The 20,571-nt window shown below is 42.0% G+C and overlaps 2 protein-coding genes across 4 annotated transcripts in view; one reads left to right on the top strand and one right to left on the bottom strand.

Moving 5' to 3' along the window:
- The window catches only part of DDX58 (DEAD (Asp-Glu-Ala-Asp) box polypeptide 58), an 85,200-nt gene extending 74,890 nt beyond the window's left edge, over positions 1-10,310 (top strand). The window contains exons 17-18 of the mRNA XM_011979985.1: positions 5,962-6,105; positions 8,586-10,310. Coding sequence (XP_011835375.1) covers positions 5,962-6,105; positions 8,586-8,882 — 441 coding nt within the window. The 3' untranslated portion in view covers positions 8,883-10,310. The remainder of the gene's footprint in view (positions 1-5,961; positions 6,106-8,585) is intronic.
- A 4,854-nt stretch (positions 10,311-15,164) lies between these two features.
- The window catches only part of ACO1 (aconitase 1, soluble), a 68,278-nt gene continuing 62,871 nt past the window's right edge, over positions 15,165-20,571 (bottom strand). For all 3 annotated transcript variants that reach the window (XM_011979982.1, XM_011979981.1, XM_011979983.1), the window contains 2 exons: positions 16,897-17,082; positions 15,165-15,997 (listed from right to left, as the gene is read on the bottom strand). In XM_011979982.1, the coding sequence (XP_011835372.1) occupies positions 15,884-15,997; positions 16,897-17,082 (300 nt within the window). In that variant the 3' untranslated portion in view covers positions 15,165-15,883. The remainder of the gene's footprint in view (positions 15,998-16,896; positions 17,083-20,571) is intronic.

The raw sequence follows: 20,571 nt of genomic DNA, 5'->3' as shown, positions 1-20,571 counted from the left end.
TGGCATAAAATACATGCCCAAGAAATGAGAGCTGTTATTGGATAGACGTGTGAGACATAGTTTAACTTCATGAAGATGAACCTTACAGTTTAATAGACCAACTCCATAGTGTCTATAATTTTAAAAAGTCATAATCTCTGTGCTCCAAAAAGTATTGACAATCAATTATCGAAAGCAGATTAACACTTACTTTAGGACACAAATCACAACTTTGTCAGTGTTTACTAATCTAAAAAACATTTTTCTTCCTAAAGCTGGGAGATTAAGTTATCCAGAACCACGTCTTCCACATTTTCAGTGAGGAGAATTGCAGGGAAATTATGTAGTTCCTCCCTTAGTTTTACTGGGGATGGGATTCTCTTTTCACTGAGCCACCTTTCCATTTTGTAAAATATATTGCCAAAACATGTTTTAAAACCACGAGTTTTAATAACCATGGCATAATGTTTATCTCTTCTCCTAGGTGACAGGCTACTTAGACTCATGTGACAGAAGCAATAGAGTAAAAGTCTGTTGAGGAAGAGAGAGGCTAGACCAGATGTAGGCATTCTTTTGTAGCCAGCACACCAGAATAAGGAGTGGGGTGAGGAGGAAATGGGTTACATATCTGTTGAATCAGGCTGTGTAATAGCATTTGGGGTTCCCCTAACACCTACAGATAGATAGGCAGAGATGGTAGGGAACAAGAAGCCCTATAACCAGTGTAGCTGGGAGTTACTGGCAGCCGGGAGGCCTGAGTTGTGTTGGTATCCCTGTCCTATAATACATGACCAGGCCCAGCTGCCCTGTTCAAAGGGGAAGGATTTGCTTTCAAAGGCTTAGTAAAGGCCGGGTGCGGTGGCTCACGCCTGTAATCCCAGCACTTTGGGAGCCTGAGGCGGGTGGATCCCGAGGTCAGGAGATTGAGACCACGGTGAAACCCCGTCTCTACTAAAAATACAAAAAATTAGCCAGGTGCGGTGGTGGGTGCCTGTAGTCCCAGCTACTTGGGAGGCTGAGGCAGGAGAATGGCGTGAACCAGGGAGGTGGAGCTTGCAGTGAGCTGAGATCACACCATTGCACTCCAGCCTGGGCAACACAGTGAGACTCTGTCTAAAAAAAAAAAAAAAAAGGCTTAGTAAAAGTATAATGAGGTAGGGAAAATCTTATATTCTTAAAACTAAAGGGAATTATGGTTCTAGGGGTGAGCCCCCCTTTTGTGGGTGCTTTGATAAGGGTTTGGGGTTTGGGTTTGAGCATCCTGGTCCCTATATATGGGTTTTAATGGAAGGAAGGAACTCTGCAGAAGAGAGGGCAAAAGCTTGGAGCTCTTTAGGGCAATCTGCAAGAACAGGAAAGGGAGACGGAGGAGCAGAGAGTACTGGGAGACTGCTTTCTTCCCCAGCGCCCCAGCTGCACTGTCCCTTGTCTGCGTGTGGCCTGCTGTCACTAGAGCACTCCCCATCCCCCGCCCCAGAATTCTCTGGTCACTCTGCAGCCATCTTAACATGTAGACAGCCCAGAGGTATCCAAGAACTGATTTCCATGGTGGACGCTTCAGGATTTGGTGGTGTTTCATTCTGGAGGAATAAGGATGAAGGGTCTGGCAGTTGTGGTTGTGAAGGTTTATTTGAAATCAAAATGAGGAAGCTGCTTTTCTTTCCTCATGAAGCAGAGAACAAAGATGGGATGAAAGAAAGTTCATTTTGAACAAAGAACTTCCAACATGCGTACCCATGACTACACATAATTAAGATAGTTTGCTTTTCTCCACCTCCGTGTGGAGCTAGGCTTCTTTTTTAGGTTGTATGGGTGAAGGTCAGTATGCCATAGACTTATGATTGGTTGAGCCTCTTTACCCAGTTATTGATTTTTACTTAGTTTTAAGTATAGCTGTAATAGTTTTAGCTTATTAGGATTTATACCTATTGCCTAGAGTAACACTTAAAATATTTGAGATTATTAGTATTTAATTGAATTTCAGTATATAATTGAATACCATTATAAGTGAATTTTTTAAAAACTTGGATGCCTGAAAGGCAAGGTTATATTTTCACCTTCTTTCCTGGTAACCTCTATTCTGCTTAAGTAGTGATTAGAACCATATCTGAAAAAACTAATTAAAAAAGAAAATTAAAATTGCTCATAGGAAAATGTGTATCATATAACCCAGGTATTTCAATTCTAGAAATTTGTCCAAAGGGAAATAATGGGATATAATGTAGCAGTTTTACAACAGTGAAAAATTGGATTAAAAACAGGAGGCCTGAACACCCTTTATTTTTACAAAAATAATGAAGATAATTTCAGGTGGGATGGGGCAAGAAGTGGGGAAGGGGAAATCACGTTTGGTTTTTAATTTTTAAATTATTTATTTCTTATTTATTTTTTTGAGACAGGGTCTCACTCTGTCTCCCAGGCTGGAGTGCAGTGGCGTGATCTTGGCTCACTGCAATCTCAGCCTCCCAGGTAGCTAGGACTACAGGTGTGTGCCACCACGCATCATTAATTTTTGTATTTTTAGTAGAGATGGGGCTTTGCTATGTCGCCCAGGTTGGTCTTGAACTCTAGACTCAAGTGATATGCCAGCCTTGGCCTCCCAAAGTGTCGGGATTACAGGCTGGGATTATAGGCATGAGCTACTGTGCCCAACCAGTATATTTGGTTTTTTAAATCAAAACATTCTAGGTCTAGCTGGGCATGATGGCTCACGCCTATAGTCCCAGCTACATGGGAGGATCATTTAAGCCCAAGAGTTCAAGTCCAGCCAGGGCAACGTAGTAGGAATCTATCTCAAAAAGCGGGGGTAGGGGAAAGGAAGCCGGGTGTGGTGGCTTACACGTGTAATACCAGCACTTTGGGAGGCCGAGGTGGGTGGATAACCCGAGGTCAGGAGTTCAAGACCAGCCTGGCCAACATGGTGAAACCCCATCTCTACTAAAAATACAAAAATTAGCTGGATGTGGTGGCACCTGCCTGTAATCCCAGGTACTTGGGAGGCTGAGGCAGGAGAATCACTTGAACCCAGGAGAATCACTTGAACCCAGGAGTCGGAGGTTGCAGTGAGCTGAGATTGTGCCACTGTACTCCAGCCTGGGTGACAAAGTGAGACTCTGTCTCAAAAAAAAAAAAAAAATCTAAATTTTTTTTTTATATAAAGCAAATTTGAATTTGAAGTGGTGTGGGAATCAGATTATCTATGTATGATCAGTAACCAACTAAAAGATATAAGGGGGAGGGAGATTTCCATTCACAGTGACAATAACTGCAGCTCATGCATGTAGAACACTGACTCTCCACTAGTCCCTGCAAATGCTTTACTTACATCAATAGGCTTTACAGCAATCCATATAGTAGTGCCTCCTATGTCATTTTATAGGCAGGAAACTGAGACTTGAATAGCTTCAGTGCCAGTAGAGCACACAGCTAGTTCATGGCAGAGTTGGTAGAGCCCATCTGTTTAACCATTACATCTACCAGCCTAATCAGAAAAGTTTGAAGCAGAAATGAGGACAAATAAATTTTACTGGGAGATATTAAGATAAAAGAAATGCCATGCTCTTGAATGACTGAATATTTTAAACATGTGCATTCATCCCAAATTCGCTTATTCATGTATCACAAACCATATTGAAAGCATAAATATACTTTTAATTTGATAAAATGGTTCTAGAGTTTATATAAAATAATAAATAGATGAAAACAGCTATATTTCTAGAAAAATTAAAATGGGGGTAGCTAGTTGTTTTGTATTGATAAGGCAATCCCTAATGAATGGAGATTGCCTTATCAATACAAAACTACAAGCCACCCCATTATAACATTTTCATGGCTCTTAGCATAAGACTAGCCTAACAGAGGGAGGCAACGCTGATGGGCATTTACCCTGTGCTGGGCAGGCCTGAGCAGTCATAAGCTCATGTTATCTCCTGACAATCCATGAAGCAGATGCTATTGTCCCATTTTGTATGTAAAGAAACGAGGCGCTTGCCCAAAATGACGTAGCTGCTAAGTGACAGGGATGCTATTTGCATCTAGGCTGTCTGGATCCACCTGGGACACTTGAAAGCATAGTCTGATATAGAGAGGCGCCACCATAAACCAGTGGGACGGACAGAATCTTCCATAGAAGACATGGAGGAAATCTGTGTTCTTTCTTCCTTCATGATGTTTCAGGGTTCCTTTTATCATTTCCTCTGTTTAGAAAACTTCCTTTAGCCAATATTTTAGGGTAAATCTGCTGATGACAGATTCTCAGTGTTCCTTCATCTGAGAATGTCTTCATTTCTTCCTTATTTTTGAAGGTGGCATCTTGCTGAGTCTAGGGTTCTGGGATGGACTGTTCTTTTCTTTCAGCATTTAAAAAATATTGTGCCACTTCCAGGTAGCCTCCATTGTTTCTAATGACAAATCTCCTGTTATTCAGACTGATTTCCCCCTATGGGTAAGATGTCTTTTTTTTTTTTTTCCTCTGACTGCTTTCAAGATTTTTTTCTTCAGTTTTCATAAGTTTAATTATAACGTGTCTCAGAGTGTTTTTTGAAGGTGTTTATCCTGTTTGGAGCTTGTTCAGCTTCTTGAATCTTGGTTGATGTAGCTTGTTAAATTTGGGATATATTTGGCTGTTATTTCTTTGAATACTTTTTAAGCCCTGCTCTTCTCTCCTTGCAGAACTCCAGTGCCATGACATCGTTTTTTATAGTCCTACAGGTCCTTGAGACTTTGCTTTTTTTTTCCCCCCCAGTGTATTTTGTTGTTGTTTAGACTGGGTAATTTCTGTTGTTCTTTCAGATCACTGACTCTTTTCTTTGTCCCTTCCATTCTGCCACGGAAAGTCCATCCATTGACCTTTTTATTTTGGTTGTATCTTTCAGTTCTAAACTTTGTCTTCCATTTCATTGTTGAACCTTTATGTTTTCTCTTTATGTTTCAAAAGTATTTATAATTGTCCATCGAAGCATCTTTATTAGGGGCTTTAAAATCTTTCTCATCTCAGTGTTGGCATCTATGATTTTTTTTTTTCATTCAGTTTGAGATCTATTTATTGGTATGAAGAGTTTTATACTGTCATGTCCATGGTTCTAAGTTGGACCATGTTCTTAGCCAAGGACTAGATTTTGAATTAGAATACAATCATACTATACATATGCAACAATATTCCCTGTGGCTGAAGGGGAGAGAGAAAAAAGGTTTTAGATGTTGAGGGCTGTATTAGTCTGTTTTTATGCCACTGACAAAGACATACCTGAGATTGGGAAAACAAAGAGGTTTAATTGGACTTACAGTTCCACATGGCTGGGGAGGCCTCAGAATCATGGTGGGAGGCAGAAGGCACTTCTTACATGGCAGCGGCAGGAGAAAAATGAGGAAGAAGCAAAAGTGGAAACCCCTGATAAACCCATCAGATCTCGTGAGACTTATTCACTATCATAAGAATAGCACAGGAAAGACTGGCCCCCATGATTCAATTACCTCTCCCTGGGTCCGTCCCATAACACACGGGAATTCTGGAAGATGAAAACAATTCAAGTTGAGATTTGGGTAAGGATACAGCCAAACCGTATCAGGGGCTCTGCCTGCTGTATCACTCATTGGGTTTGTGCCTGCAAATGGATATAATTATGCCTGAAACAGTGCATATTGTATATCTGGTACAGGTTTTGCTTTTTTTCAAGTTTTGCAAAACACTAAAGTAGAAAGCATGGTTCATATGACTATTCTATGGACATCTTTAGTGCTTTTATGAGCATTTTTGATGAAGAAATTGAAAGAGTAGTTGGAGGCCACAATTAAACATTGACTAATATTAAGTTAGGAGAACCAGTAAAATCTGTGATTTTACCAAGTCAGGTACCATATGTTCATGGAAGTTGTATATGAATGATTGTATATGTGCATGTATATGTATATATCTATCTGTGCCTGTTTCTCTCTATATGTGTTATACTCAAATTATATTTGAGGTCTTTATTTTTGCATTAGATTCTGCATATACAGACTCATGAAAAATTAATCAGAGATAGTCAAGAAAAACCAAAACCTGTACCTGATAAGGAAAATAAAAAACTGCTCTGCGGAAAGTGCAAAGCCTTGGTATGTTACACAGCTGACATAAGAGTGATAGAGGTAAGCTGCCTTTTTACAAAGTGCCTGGTCATGCTTTAGCACTAGCTAAAGCTTACTGTCAGTGAAATATTTATAGTAAAACTCTATTATTTCCATTGCTATTGTGGCCATGATCTGTGTATTTGAAAAAAAGCTAAGAAGTGAAAAAGAAATACTAAATGTTCAATAATAAATAGTTTTTGGCCAGGCATAGTGGCTCACGCCTGTAATCCAAACACTTTGGGAGGCCGAGGTGGGTGAATCACAAGGTCAGGAGTTCGAGACCAGCCCGGCCAACATGATGAAACCCTGTCTCTACAAAAAATACAAAAATTAGCTGGGCGTAGGGGCAGGAGGCTGTAATCTTAGCTACTCGGGAGGCTGAGGCAGGAGAATTGCTTGAACCCGGGAGGCAGAGGTTGCAGTGAGCCGAAATCACGCCATTCCACTCCAGCCCAGGTGACAGAGAGACTCCGTCACAAAAAAAAAAAAATTAAAAAAAAAAAAAAAGCTGGGCATGGTAGCAAGAGCCTGTAGTTCCAGCTACTCAGGAGGCTAGGTGGGCTGATTGTTTGAACTTGAGAGATCAAGGCTGCAGTAAGCCATGATTGCACCACTGCACTCTAGTCTGGATGACAGAGTAAGACCCTGGCTCAAAAAAAGAAAAAAATAGTTTTAAAACATTGCTGTACAGCCACTTAATATTACACAGCCATTTAAAAAAAAGCCATTAAAGTGGTCAGGCCGAGCATGGTGGCTTATGCCTGTAATCCCAGTACTTTGAGACTGAGGCAGGTGGATCACCTGAGGTCAGGAGTTCGAGACCAGCCTGGCCAACATGGCAAAACCCTGTCTCTACTAAAAATACAAAAATAAGCTGGGCATGGTGGTGGGCACCTGTAATCCCAGCTACTCAGGAGGCTGAGGCAGGAGAATCACTTGAACCCAGGAGGCGGAGGTTGCAGTGAGCTGATGTCTCACCACTGCACTCTAGCCTGGGTGACAGAGCAAGACTCTGTCTCAAAAAAAAAAAAAAAAAAAAAAAGTCATGCTAAATGCAATGAAGTGTCCTGGATTAGCTCCTGGAACAGATAAAGGATATGACTAGAGAAAGAGTGGTAAAATCTGTAGTTTAGATAATAGTAATGTACTGATGTTAATATCTTGGTTTTGACAAATGTACTGTGGTATATGAAATGTTAGCATTTGGGGAAACTGGGCAAAGGGTATGCAGAAATTTTCTGGGATATCTTTGCAATTTTTCTGTAAATCTAAAATTGTTCCAAAGTAAAGTTTATTTTAAAGATTATGAAGTTTATGTAGTATAATGAAAAACTGCTTACAAACTAATGTGGAAAAAAGTAACCAGAACACAAAATTATAAAGATGCTACTTTATAGCTGTGTGAAACAGCAGCAAATACCATTGTCACTGTCAAGAGAAAGTAAAAAAACTTACCTTTCTACAGAAAAACAAAGGCTAGGGGAACTATACCAAAATGTATTAATATTTTGGTGGTGAGATTCCATGATCTTTTTCTCTTTCCCTAGTACTTTATGTTTTCCAAACATTCCTTTTGGGCTATGGATCACTTCTATAATGAAGAAAATATATCCTTATTTGTAAAATGTGACATCTGAAGGTTGGCTTTCTATTGCAGCCTTATATTTTGTTCTTAAAACTTTCAGAAAAAGGGTTAGAAAAATCTCCAAAGAGAAATGTGGGGTATAACTGTCTTGCATGTGGGGTTACGGTGGAGGGACTGGGCTGGCTCAGATGAGGAGTTATTACTTCAGGGTGTTCCATTCATCTTCAGCAAGCAGAAATCTCTCATCAGCTCAGCTGTTTGGGCAAAAAGCATATTAGGAGTCATATTGCTAAGTTCCCTTACCTTTCTAAGTCTGCTTCTTTAGCATAAAAGGTCCTTTCAGCTCCAATTTGGGTGATTATTCTACTAAAAATGGCCCTTTTAGACCCTATGTTTTCCTGAGGGACTAGTATGTTGGATCTGCATTTGTTTGAGCCATTTACTCTAAAGTTGACTCTGGGTGGGGCCTGTGAACACGTTAGTCCCTGACCTTTTTCAATTGCACCTTGACCTTGGTCATTTTCCCTGTATCCTTTGGATTGTGCCTGCTAGGGCCACTGATGAACTTCAGCTTCACAGATTTTCAACAAACATCGCTTGTGTTTTTGAATAATAAGTATCTACCTTCAGAAGCTGGGTTACCTGGGTCTTTCTTAATCTTCCTCTCTATGAGGTGCCCAGTGTCCTCACTTGCAACCCTACCCTGCCTGTAGAAGGGAGTCAGGTGCATGGATCGTCCTCTGGCCTTTAGGTGAATCCATATTTGTTTTCCTCCAATTGTAAAATAAGTGAGACCCACCTGTTCTTCATCTCAGATTATTGTGGAGTTCTCTTTTTTTTTTTTTTTTAAATCACAATTATGTACTGGTTCTAATGTTCTCTTTTGTGTATTATTCCATCCCTTTATCTGTAGGAATGCCATTACACTGTGCTTGGAGATGCTTTTAAGGAATGCTTTGTGAGGAGACCACATCCCAAGCCAAAGAAGTTTCCAAATTTTGATAAAAGAGAAAAGATATTCTGTGCCCGACAGAACTGCAGCCATGACTGGGGAATCCATGTGAAGTACAAGACATTTGAGATTCCAGTTATAAAAATTGAAAGTTTTGTGGTGGAGGATATTGCAACTGGAGTTCAGACACTGTACTCGAAGTGGAAGGACTTTCATTTTGAGAAGATACCATTTGATCCAGCAGAAATGGCCAAATGATATCAGGGCCTCAATCTTCAGCTACAGGGAATGAGTAACTCTGAGTGGAGAAGAAACAAACATAGTGGGTATAATCATGGATCGCTTGTACGCCTGTGAAAATATTTTTTTAAAAATATCTTTAACAGTTTGTATTATATTATATATGCAAAGCACACATGAGTGAATCACAGCACTGAATATTTTGTAGGCCAACAGAGCTCTTAGTACTTGGGAAAAATTTAAAAGCCTCATTTCTAGCTTTCTTTTTAGAGTAACTGCCAACAAACACACAGTAATCACTCTGTACACACCGGGATAGATGAATGAATGGAATGTTGGGAATTTTTATCTCCTTTTTTCTCCTTAACCTACTGTACATTGGCTTTTGCCATTAACAGTCTACTGAAATTGTTCTTTTGAAGGTTACCAGTGACTCTGGTTGCCAGATCCACTGGGCACTTCTTGACCTTCTATTTGACCTCTGCACATTTGGCCCTGTTGAGCACTCTTCTTGAAACTGTCCCTGGGCTCTTCTCTCTTCTAGTTCTAGTCTAGTCTTTTTTATTGAGTCCTCCTCTTTGCTGATCCCTTAAGGGTTGGTAATTCCAAGGGTTCAATATATATACATGTATATACTGTACATATGTATATATTAACTATTATACATACATACAGGTATGTATATGTAATGGTTATATGTACTCATGTTCCCTGTGTAGCAACGTGTGGTACGGCTACACAAAGAACATGAGTACATAAAGCCATTTTTATGCTCACTACTAAAAGCTGTCCACTCTAGAGTTGCTGTATGTAGCAATGTATGTCCACTCTACAGTGGACAGCTTTTAGTAGTGAGCATAAAAATGATAAAATATTTCTTGAAAACTTAGTTTACTATATATCTTGCCCTCTTAATATGTTCTCTTAATATGTGCCATTGTTCTCTTTGACGATTTTCCTTTAATGGTTGATGTTCAACACCTGGACTGAATGTCTGTTCTCAGATCCCTTGGATGTTACAGGTGAGGCAGTCTGACTGTCCTTTCTACTTGAAAGATTAGAATATGTATCCAAATGGCATTCATGTGTCACTTAGCAAGGTTTGCTCATGCTTCAAAGAGCTTAGTTTGCGGTTTTTCTAGACATGGAAGCAAGTGCCTGAGTTCCCTGGAGATCAACGGGATGAGGTGTTCCAGCCGCCTCCCTCTCCATGCAATCTAGTGAGCAATGGTGCAGGCAGGGAGCCAGAGAAACTTGCCAGTTATATAACTTCTCTTTGGCTTTTCTTCATCTATAAAACAAGGATAATACTGAACTGTAAGGGTTAGTGGAGAGTTTTTAATTAAAAGAATGTGTGAAATGTACATGACACAGTAGTTGCTTGATAACAATTACTAGTAGCAGTATTCTTACTAAGATCCAATACAAATTGATTATTTAAACCAAGTTTATGAGTTGATTTTTTTTTCATTTTCCATTTGTATTTTATTAAGAATGTCTTTTCTTATGTGACTGTTTTTTTAATTGCTATTTGATATGGTTTGGCTCTGTGTCCCCACCCAAATCTCATCTTGAATTATAATCCCCATGTGTCAAGGGAGGGACCTGATGGGAGGTGATTAGATCACGGGGGCAGTTGTCCCCCTGCTGTTCTTGGGATAGTGAGTTCTCATAAGAGCTGATGGTTTTATAAGTGTTTGACAATTCCTCCTTTACGCACACACTTTCTCTCTCATCTGCTGCCATGTAAGACGTGCCTACTTCCCCTTCTGCCATGATTGTAAGTTTCCTGAGGCCTCCTCAGCCATGTGTAACTGTGAGTCTATTAAACCTCTTTTCTTTATAAATTACCCAGTCTCAGGCAGTTCTTTATAGCAGTGTGAAAATGGACTAATACACTACTGTTTAAGAACTCCAATAGGATGTGTAAAACATCTACCAGAAATAGATTTAATAAGAGAAAAAAAAATTTTTTTTGAGATGGAGTCTCACTCTGTTGCCCAGGTTGGAGTATAGTGGTGTGATCTCGGCTCACTGCAATCTCTGCCTTCTGGGTTCAAGTGATTCTCCTGCCTCAGCCTCCCAAGTAGCTGGGTACAGGCACCTGTCACCACACCCGGCTAATTTTTATTATTTTTAGTGGAGTCAGGGTTTCACCATGTTGGCCAGGCTGATCTTTAACTCCTGACCTCAAGTGATCCACTTGCCTCGGCCTCCCACAGTGTTGGGATTACAGGCATAAGCCACCATGCCTGGCCAAGAAAAGTTCTTTTAAGTGTGTAAATGATTCAATTTGGATGAAGGTGAATAGCCCTCTTCAGCCAACTGAGGCAGGCAGACTGAAGTGAAATAAGGAAAACTTAGCATTTCCTTGTTTGACTTTTAATAGAATAATGTCATTGCCAGGCATGGACTCAAACAAAGTAGGCACTTGGTTAACATGTATTGAATGAAAGAGATGAGTAGGTAGGCTTTTAGGAAGTGGATCTCTTGACTGACTCCCAAATGCTGGTCATTGCATTTCTAGACCAAAGGCCACATTTTAGAAACAACTGGGGAGTCTTCTTCATGGACACATGCCCAGCCCCATTACAGCATCCTGGCAGGGTGTCCAGCCATGTGCATGTTTTGAAGCTCCTGTGGTTGAGACACCACCTGTTATACAACCACCACCTTGTTATCTCTGCAGTCCTGGCCTGTGCTGATGCTGTGATATTTTCACCCTGAAATGAAGACTCATCTCAACATCAAGGTCAGTAAAACAATTCCTGTCCTTAAAACTGATTCATTATTATTTGAATTTCAAACAGCAGACCAACCATAGCTCAGTGTTTCTCAAGAGCATCCTGTGGAGCACAGTGTGTGAGACGCCCAGAAGAAAGCACTCTGTGGTCAGGTGGGTTTCTGTGCCATTTGCTGCCACCTTCCCTGCAAACAGTGATTTACAGCACACATTGTTCTTGTGTCTGTTCTGCAGTGATAAAACCCGTTTAACTCAGTGGTTCCCAAATGTACTGACCCTGGGTCTGTTTTACTCAGGGGACACTGTTAACATCCTGTAAAAGCACAGTAGCAGGTATCCAGCCTGCATACGAAAAGACAACCAGAACCAAATTTGGCAGGTACATCCTGGAACTCTGTTTAATTATAACATAAAACTACGAATTTCATTCAATAAATCTGTATTGAATATGTAGGATTCACTCTTGGGATGTCAACTTTTAAAAATAAGAATATCAGCTACCATTATATAATCTTTTTTCATGATAATTATGCCGTCTGGTTGAACACAAACTGGCTGGATGTTAAAATCCACTTGTGTTTATGACATTTAATAATGTCCTAAGAAGGCAGCCAGGAGAACCTTGGTTACTATTTTTCAAAAGTGGCTCTGCATTGCTCCTACATAACCCCATGCATTACTCCAGTCCTGTTAGAGCCCTGAAAGGGAAACTGCCAAAAATAAAGTTCTTCATTTAGGTGACTAGGAACTCCCAATATTTTTGCCCTAGGGAATATTAGGAGACAAATCTCCAAGATCACAAATTATTAATGGTTGCCCCAGAACTGCTGGTGGCCATATCCCCTGGCATATGGAAGGGCCCAGAAGAGGCCACTTTACTGCAGAGGCCAATAGAAGGTATGATTGGCGGAGGGATGGGGGGTGGTTGGAGGGGCAAATGGAAGGGAGCTTGAGTCACTAGATCCAATCAAGCCCACAGTCATGGCCACCACTGTTCCTCAAGTTCTATGAGCCAGCTTGTTTTTTTTTTTTTTTTGCTTTAGCTAATTTCAGTTGTGCTTCTACCACAGCTAAGATTCATGCCTAATGGATCTTTCCTCTAGATTACTCCCGACGTACCATAAAAATCTGGTGGGTAAATAAGGACGAGGGATGCCCTTCGTGTGTATTTGCTATATTAAAAATATTAACTCTTAGCTTGCTGTGGATGCCAGGAATGCCTTTTTCCCTAGGAGGGATCAGGCAGTAATGAATTTGGAAAACTATCAGAACAAACATGGGAATCTTCATTCCCAAAGAATATGGGAGGGAGAACAGCATATTTTTCATTTGGATAGTAAGACGACCAGCCCTTAAAGAACCAGGTAAAAGAAGTTCGTTTATTTAGGCTTGTTAGTGGGCAAGGTTGAGACACTGGCCAAGACACCTTTTTTTTTTTTTTTTTTTTCCGGGGGGGGGGGTGATAGGGTCTCACTTTGTTGCCCAGGCTGGAGTGCAGTGGAACAATCATGGCCTCGACCTCCCAGGCTCAAGTGGTCCTCCCACCTCAGCCTCCTCAAAAGCTGGGACCACAGGTGCACACCTGGCTGATTTAATTAATTTTTTTTTGTAAAGTGTTGCCCTGGTTGGTCTCAAACTTCTGGGCTCAAGCAACCCTCCAGCCTCGGCCTCCCAAAGTGTTGGGATTATAGGCATGAGCCACTGTGTCTGGCAAAGATATTTTTACTGAAAAGGACAGAAGGTATACTTGGAGGTAAGGGACCCAATTCCATTAGTCTAGCCACTAGTCTAGCCACAAGAATCTGTTTCCTCATAACCACGGTCTTTGGTTGGGCTGCTGTAACTAAATATGAACTGGGTGCCTTATAAACAATAGACATTCCTCACAGTTCTGGCCGAAAGTCTAGGTTCAAAGCACTGGTAGATTCAGTATCTGGTGAGAACCCACTTTCTGGTTCACAGTTGGTACTTTCTTGCTGTGTTCTCCCATGGTAGAAGAAATGAGGGGGTCTCTAACTTGAGCCTCTTTTAAGGCACTACCCCCATCCACGAGGGTCTCACCACCATGATCTAATCACCTTCCAAAGGCCCCAGCTTCTATTACCATCACCTAGGGGGTTAAGGTTTCACCACGTGAATTTTGGGAGGATACAAACATTCAGACCATAGGAGCCACTGAATGTGGGGATCAAGACAGCTCCCCAGCTGCTCAGTAATGGAGAGCTAAGAGGGTGGAGGTCTGTTTTCTCGGCCATTCTTAGTGTTTTTATTCTAGGACTGATCCTAACATGAGGATCACAGGCTTTTTGTATAATGGAGTTCTGTTTGTATTTTTTTTTTTTTTTTTGAGATGAAGTTTTGCTCTTGTAGCCAGGCTGCAGTACAATGGCATGATCTCGGCTCACTGCAGCCTCTGCCTCCTGGGTTCAAGCAATTTTCCTGCCTCAGCCTCCCATGTAGCTGGGATTACAGGAGCCCAACACCATACCTGGCTAATTTTTGTATTTTTAGTAGAGACAGGGTTTTACCATGTTGGCCAGGCTGGTCTAGAACTCCTGACCTCAGATGATCTACCCGCCTCGGCCTCCCAAAGTGCTTTATAGGTGTGAGCCACCGTGCCTAGCTGTTTGTAATTTTTTTTAATTAATATAAATTAGATCCCCAGGACCACAAGTGCAGGGATGCTAAATAACCTGTCTTGGTCCCTCATCTGGTGAGAAGTAGAAAAAGGATTAGATTCCAGACGTTGTGATGGCCAGGCCATATCCCCTGAGTGCTAAGTTTGACATAAAAAATTTGTTACAAAGATCCTGCCCTCCTGTCCCTGGACATCACAGCTCCTGCTGGTTCTTGGGCATTCAGACTCTGGGACTTACACCAGCATTCCCCATGCCCCTCCAGGTTCTTAGGCCATTTGGACTTGAACCAAGTTATACCACCAGCTTTCCTGGGTCTCCCTAAGAGTGGAACCCTGATCCAATACAATTAGTGTTGCTGTAAGAAGAGACATGGGAGAGCCCATTTTCTCTCTCCCACCAGGCACAAACCAAAGAAATGCCATGTGAGAACAAGCAAGAAGGTGGCCATCTGTAAGCCAGGAAGAGTGTCCTCACCAGAAAATGAAGTGGCTAGAACTTTGATCTCAGAATTCCAGCCTCCATAACTGTGAGAAAATACATTTCTATTCTTTCAGCCATTCAGTCTATGGTATTACATTATAGCAGCCCAAGCAAACTAAGACATGCCCAGAAACGACTACAGGGGTGAAAATGAGCAGATAAACTTCAGGGCACTAAAAACCGATCATCTGCTTTTCCTTATGTACTCACATCATTGCCACTGCTAGCAGGCTACTCTTCCCTCTTGTCTGCTCCCAAACAGGGTAGAGCATAATGGTTCCTAAACATTTCCATTATACCTGTACAATTCTGATAGAGTTGTAAAAATGGGAGAATATGAAGGTTGTTCAGGCTTCCTAATAACATAGTCTGAGATTCACTCTGCACTAAATGTCCCAAATTCCAGCCACAAACACAGCAAAACTCAAAGTCAACATGTTTTCATTGAAAATAGATTTCATTTCATTCAAATTAGAAATGTGTTCTGCCAAAACCGCCTCCCAACAAAGGTCTCTGCTTGATAAATGAAAAGATAGTAAAAGAAAACTTCACATTTCTTTTTATGTGGATCTATCAAAAGGTACATAATCAAAAAAACTTCAACACCTGATCTGTCCATGAGGAGTCTGGATGATTCACTCTGAAGGAAAAGGGGAGAGAAGAGAGAATCACTGCTCTGATTTGAAGTGTGAAAAGTTCGTATCTATCCATGTCAGTTAACACTGGTGTAATATAGAAAGGAAAATGACCTTCAAGAGAAAGGTTTCATTGAGCAGAGGGTAAGAGGAACAATAAGAGGGTAGGAGACACCTCCTGAGAAGGTTTGCTTGTGTTCAGCTGAAGATTAATAGGAAATAGTGAAAAATCAACATCCTGTGATCAGTAACTTTAAAGACAAGCTTGGTTCTTTCTGACACTACTGACATTCCCACCATTCTAGCTTCCAAATTCTGGAAAAAGAGAAGATTAACAAAAATAGAGAATGTAGAAACTTCTGGTTTTGTGCCTGCAGGATTGGCACCAAAACCCTGGTGCTCACTTGCTCCATGTACAAGGCAGCACCCCTCCCAGAGGCAGCCGGGGAGGCCTCTCCACCAGGGCCTGGGCTGGCTGGTGGTGCGACTTCCTCCCTGGGCGCAGCACCAAGTGCAGGTCTCCTACTTGGCCATCTTGCGGATCATGTAGTTGAGGATGCCCCCATTGAGGAAATAAGTGAGCTCCACATCAGTGTCGAACCTCATGACAACCTGGAAAGTCTTTCCAGTATCCAGCTGCGGCACAAAGAAACAGAAGAATCACTGAGGGAGGCGGCGAGACAGCTCTGTTCAGAGGAGATTCTGCCCAGCCTGCCCCTCAGGTGTGGTCCACACGTCAGCAACACCAGCAGCACATGGGGACATGTAAGGCTGCTGGCCCCAGCCCAGACCCACTAAATCAGAAGATGCATTTCAGCAAGATCCCTGGGAGGCTGCTTTGCCCATTAAAGTTTAAGAATCACGCAGACTGCAAATGATTGGAGGGGAGAGGCATCTAAGAACTAGAAATAGCCTCTCAGGGCAGTAGCTATTAATATCCTTGGGGTGATATTTTCTAAACCTCTGGGGGCTCCCTGTGGATGGAATATCCAATCAGCAGAGATTTCATTAAGGTTGTCCCTTAGGCAGCTGGCCCACTTGCTTATCTGAGACACAGACACCGAATCCCCCCTGGGACCTGGTGCTGGACACTTTATCTTTACCTTGCCTAGGGATCTGTCAGTTTTACTCTTGGGCTAATCAAAGCCTGGTGCCTATGGGCAGGCTTAGGGAGGAGTGAGTATATCTGTTGCTCACATTTTTATAGTGAAATGTTTTAGGGAATGTGAAATGTAACATTCCTGAGCTCCATCATGATCTTCTGCCTCTGGGCTGAGTGAGACCGGGAACAGGGTACAGTAGGGGGTGGGAGGTAAGAATGGAACTGAGGATAACTCTGTGAATAAACAGAGAAATTAATAAATCCATAGGCATCATCCATAGAAAAGGTGCTAGTAGGCCTCCTAAGTCTAATGCAGTCCTACTCAGTGATTTTTTTTTTTACCTTCCAAACCTCACTAATTTCCTTCTAACAAGACTGGTTACAAACAAGGGGACCCCTTTTGATGGGGCCTGGCATAGAGGCTCCAGCTTACCTTGACCTGAACTTTCATTCGTGGTTTGAGGTTTTCTGGAATAATGATAGTGTATCGTTCCCGCCCTGTGAGCCCCAGGGCATCTGCATTCTCACCAGGGAGATATTCAAGTGGGATCACCCCCATGCCAACCAGGTTACTGCGGTGAATGCGCTCATAGCTCTCGGCCAGGACAGCTTTGATTCCCTGATGAATAAAAGCAGTAGTTTAGACACAGTTCCAATCTTTTCTTCGGATATACAGATTTACAAAAGACTCTGTGAGAGAGCTGGCATGATGGTCGAATAGGAACAGCTCCAGTCTGCAGCTCCCAGTGAGATCAACACAGAAGGCAGGTGATTTCTGCATTTCCAACTGAGGTACCCAGTTCATCTCATTGGGACTGGTTGGACAGTGGGTGCAGTCCACAGAGGGTGACCCCAAGTGGGTTGGAGCGTTGCCTCACCCAGGAAGCACAAAGGGTCAGGAGACTCCCTCTTCTAGCCAAGGGAAGCCATGAGAGGCTGTACCGGGAGGAATGGTGCAGTCCGGCCTGACACTGCACTTTTCCCATGGCCTTTGCAACTGGCAGACCAGGAGATTCCCTCCAGTGCCTGGCTTGGCGGGTCCCACACCAGCAAGGAGCCCAGAAAGCTAAGATCCACTGGCTTGAAATTCTTGCTGCTAGCACAGCAGTCTGAGGTCAACCTGGGATGCTTGAGCTTGGTAGGGGGAGGGGCATTGGACATTGCTGAGGCTTGAGTAGGCGGTTTTACCCTCAGTGTAAACAAAATCTCAAACTGGGTGGAGCCCACCACAGCTCAGCATGGCCGATTGCCTCTCTAGATTCCTCCTCCCTGGGGAGGGCATCTCTGAAAAAAAGGCAGCAGCCCCAGCCAGGCACTTATAGACAACACCCCCATCTCCCTGGGACAGAGCACCTAGGGGAAGGGGTGGCTGTGGGCGCAGCCTCAGCACACTTAAATGTCCCTGCCTGACAGCTCTGAAGAGAGTAGCGGTTCTCCCAGCCCAGCATTCGAGCTCTGATAAGGCCAGATTGCCTTCTCAAGTGGGTCCCTGACCGTGTATCCTGACTGGAAGAGCTCTGGCCGGCAGCTGGTGGGTGCCCCTTTGGGATGAAGCTTCCAGAGGAAGGAACAGGCAGCAATTGTTGCTGTTCTGCAGCCTCTGCTGGTGATACCCAGGGAAACAGGCTCTGGAGTGGACCTCTAGCAAACTCCAGCAGACCTGCAGCAGAGGGGTCTGTTAGAGGGAAAACTAACAAAAAGGAATAGCATCAACATCAACAAAAAGGACATCCACTCAGAGACCCCATCCGACAGTCACCAACATCAAAGGCCAAAGGTAAATAAATCCACAAAGATGGGGAGAAACCAGTGCAAAAAGGCTGAACATTCCAAAAACCAGAATGGCTCTTCTCCAAAGGACCACAACTCCTCGCCAGCAAGGGAACAAAACTAGAGAGTGAATGAGATTGACAAATTGACAGAAGTACCCTTTAGAAGGTGGGTACTAATAAACTCCTCCAAGCTAAAGGAGCATGTTCTAACCCAATGCAAGGAAGCCAAGAACCTTGAAAAAAGGTTAGATGAATTGCTAACTAGAATAACCAGTTTAGAGAAGAATATAAATGACCTGATGGAGCTGAAAAACAGCATGAGAACTTTGTGAAGCATATACAAGTATCAATAGCTGAATCGATCAAGAAAATATATCAGAGATTAGAGAAAAAAGAGTGAAAAGAAACGAACAAAGCCTCCAAGAAATATGGGACTATGTGAAAAGACCAAATTATGTTTGACTGGTGTACCCGAAAGTGACAGGGAGAATGAAACCAAGTTGGAAAATATTCTTCAGGATATTATCCAGGAGAACTTCCCCAACCTAGCAAGGCAGGCCAACATTCAAACTCAGGAAATACACAGACCACCACAATGATACTCAACAGGACACATAATTGTCAGATTCACCAAGGTTGAAACAAAGGAAAAAATGTTAAGGGCAGCCAGAGAGAAAGGTCAGGTTACCCACAAAGGGAAGCCTATCAGACTAACAATGGATCTCTCTACAGAAACCCTACAAGTCAGAGGAGAATGGGGGCCAATATTCAACATTCTTAAAGAATTTTCAACCCAGAATTTCATATCCAGCCAAACTAAGCTTCATAAGTGAGTGAGACATAAAATCCTTTACAGACAAGCAAATGCTGAGAGATTTTGTCACCACCAGGCCTGCCTCACAAGAGCTCCTGAAGCAAGCAGTAAACATGGAAAGGAACAACCGATACCAGTCACTGCAAAAACATACCAAATTGTAAAGACCATCAATGCTATGAAGAACCTGCATCAACGGGCAAAATAACCAGCTAACATCATGATGACAGGATCAGATTCACACATAACAATATTAACCTTAAATGTAAATGGGCTAAATGCCCCAATTAAAAGACATAGATTGGCAAAATTGGATAAAGAGTCAAGACCCATCAGTGTGCTGTATTCAGAAGACCCATCTCAAGTGCAAAGACGCACATAGACTCCAAATAAAGGGATGGAGGAAGATTTACCAAACAAATGGAAAGCAAAAGAAAGCAGGGGTTGCAATCCTAGTCTCTGATAAAACAGACTTTAAACCAACAAAGATCAAAAGAGACAAGGCCATTACATGATGGTAAAGGGATCAATGTGACAAGAAGAGCTAACTATCCTAAATATATATGCACCCAATACATAAAGCAAGTTCTTAGAGACCTACAAAGAGACTTAGACTCCCACACAATAATAGTGGGAGGCTTTAACACCCCACTGGCAATATTAGATCAACAAGACAGAAAATTAACAAGGATATTCAGGACTTGAACTCACCTCTGGACAAAGCTGACCTAATAGACATCTACAGAACTCTCCACCCCAAATCAACAGAATATACGTTCTTCTCAGCACATCGCACTTTTTCTAAAACTGACTACATAATTGGAAGTAAAACACTCCTCAGCATATGCAAAAGAATGGAAATCATAACAAACTGTCTCTCAGACCACAGTGCAATCAAATTAGAACTCAGGATTAAGAAACTCGCTCAAAACCACACAACTACACGGAAACTGAACAACTTGCTCCTGAATGACTGGTAAAAAATGAAATGAAGGCAGAAATAAAGATGTTCTTTGAAACCAATGAGAACAAAGACACAATGTACCAGAATCTCTGGGACACACTTAAAGCAGTGTGTAGAGGGAAATTTATAGCACTAAATGCCCATAAGAGAAAGAGGAAAGTTCTAAAATCAACATCCTAACATCACAGTTAAGAGAACTAGAGACACAAGAGCAAACAAACTCAAAAGCTAGCAGAAGGCAAGAAATAATTAAGATCAAAGCAGAACTGAAGGAGATAGAGACACTAGAAACTGTTCAAAAAATTAATCCAGGAGGTGGTTTTTTGAAAAGATCAACAAAACAGACTGCTAGCCAGACTAATAAAGAAGAAAAGAGAGAAGAATCAAATAGATGCAATAAAAAATGATAAAGGAAATATCACCAGTGATCCCACAGAAATACAAAGTACCAGTATAGAGAATACTATAAACACCTCTATGCAAGTAAACTAGAAAATCTAGAAGAAATGGATAAATTCCTGGACACATACACCCTCCCAAGACTAAACCAGGAAGAAG

The sequence above is a fragment of the Mandrillus leucophaeus genome, unplaced genomic scaffold, assembly GCF_000951045.1.
Source record: "Mandrillus leucophaeus isolate KB7577 unplaced genomic scaffold, Mleu.le_1.0 Scaffold208, whole genome shotgun sequence".
Lineage (NCBI taxonomy): Eukaryota > Metazoa > Chordata > Mammalia > Primates > Cercopithecidae > Mandrillus > Mandrillus leucophaeus.
This window is presented reverse-complemented; position numbering and strand designations above follow the sequence as displayed.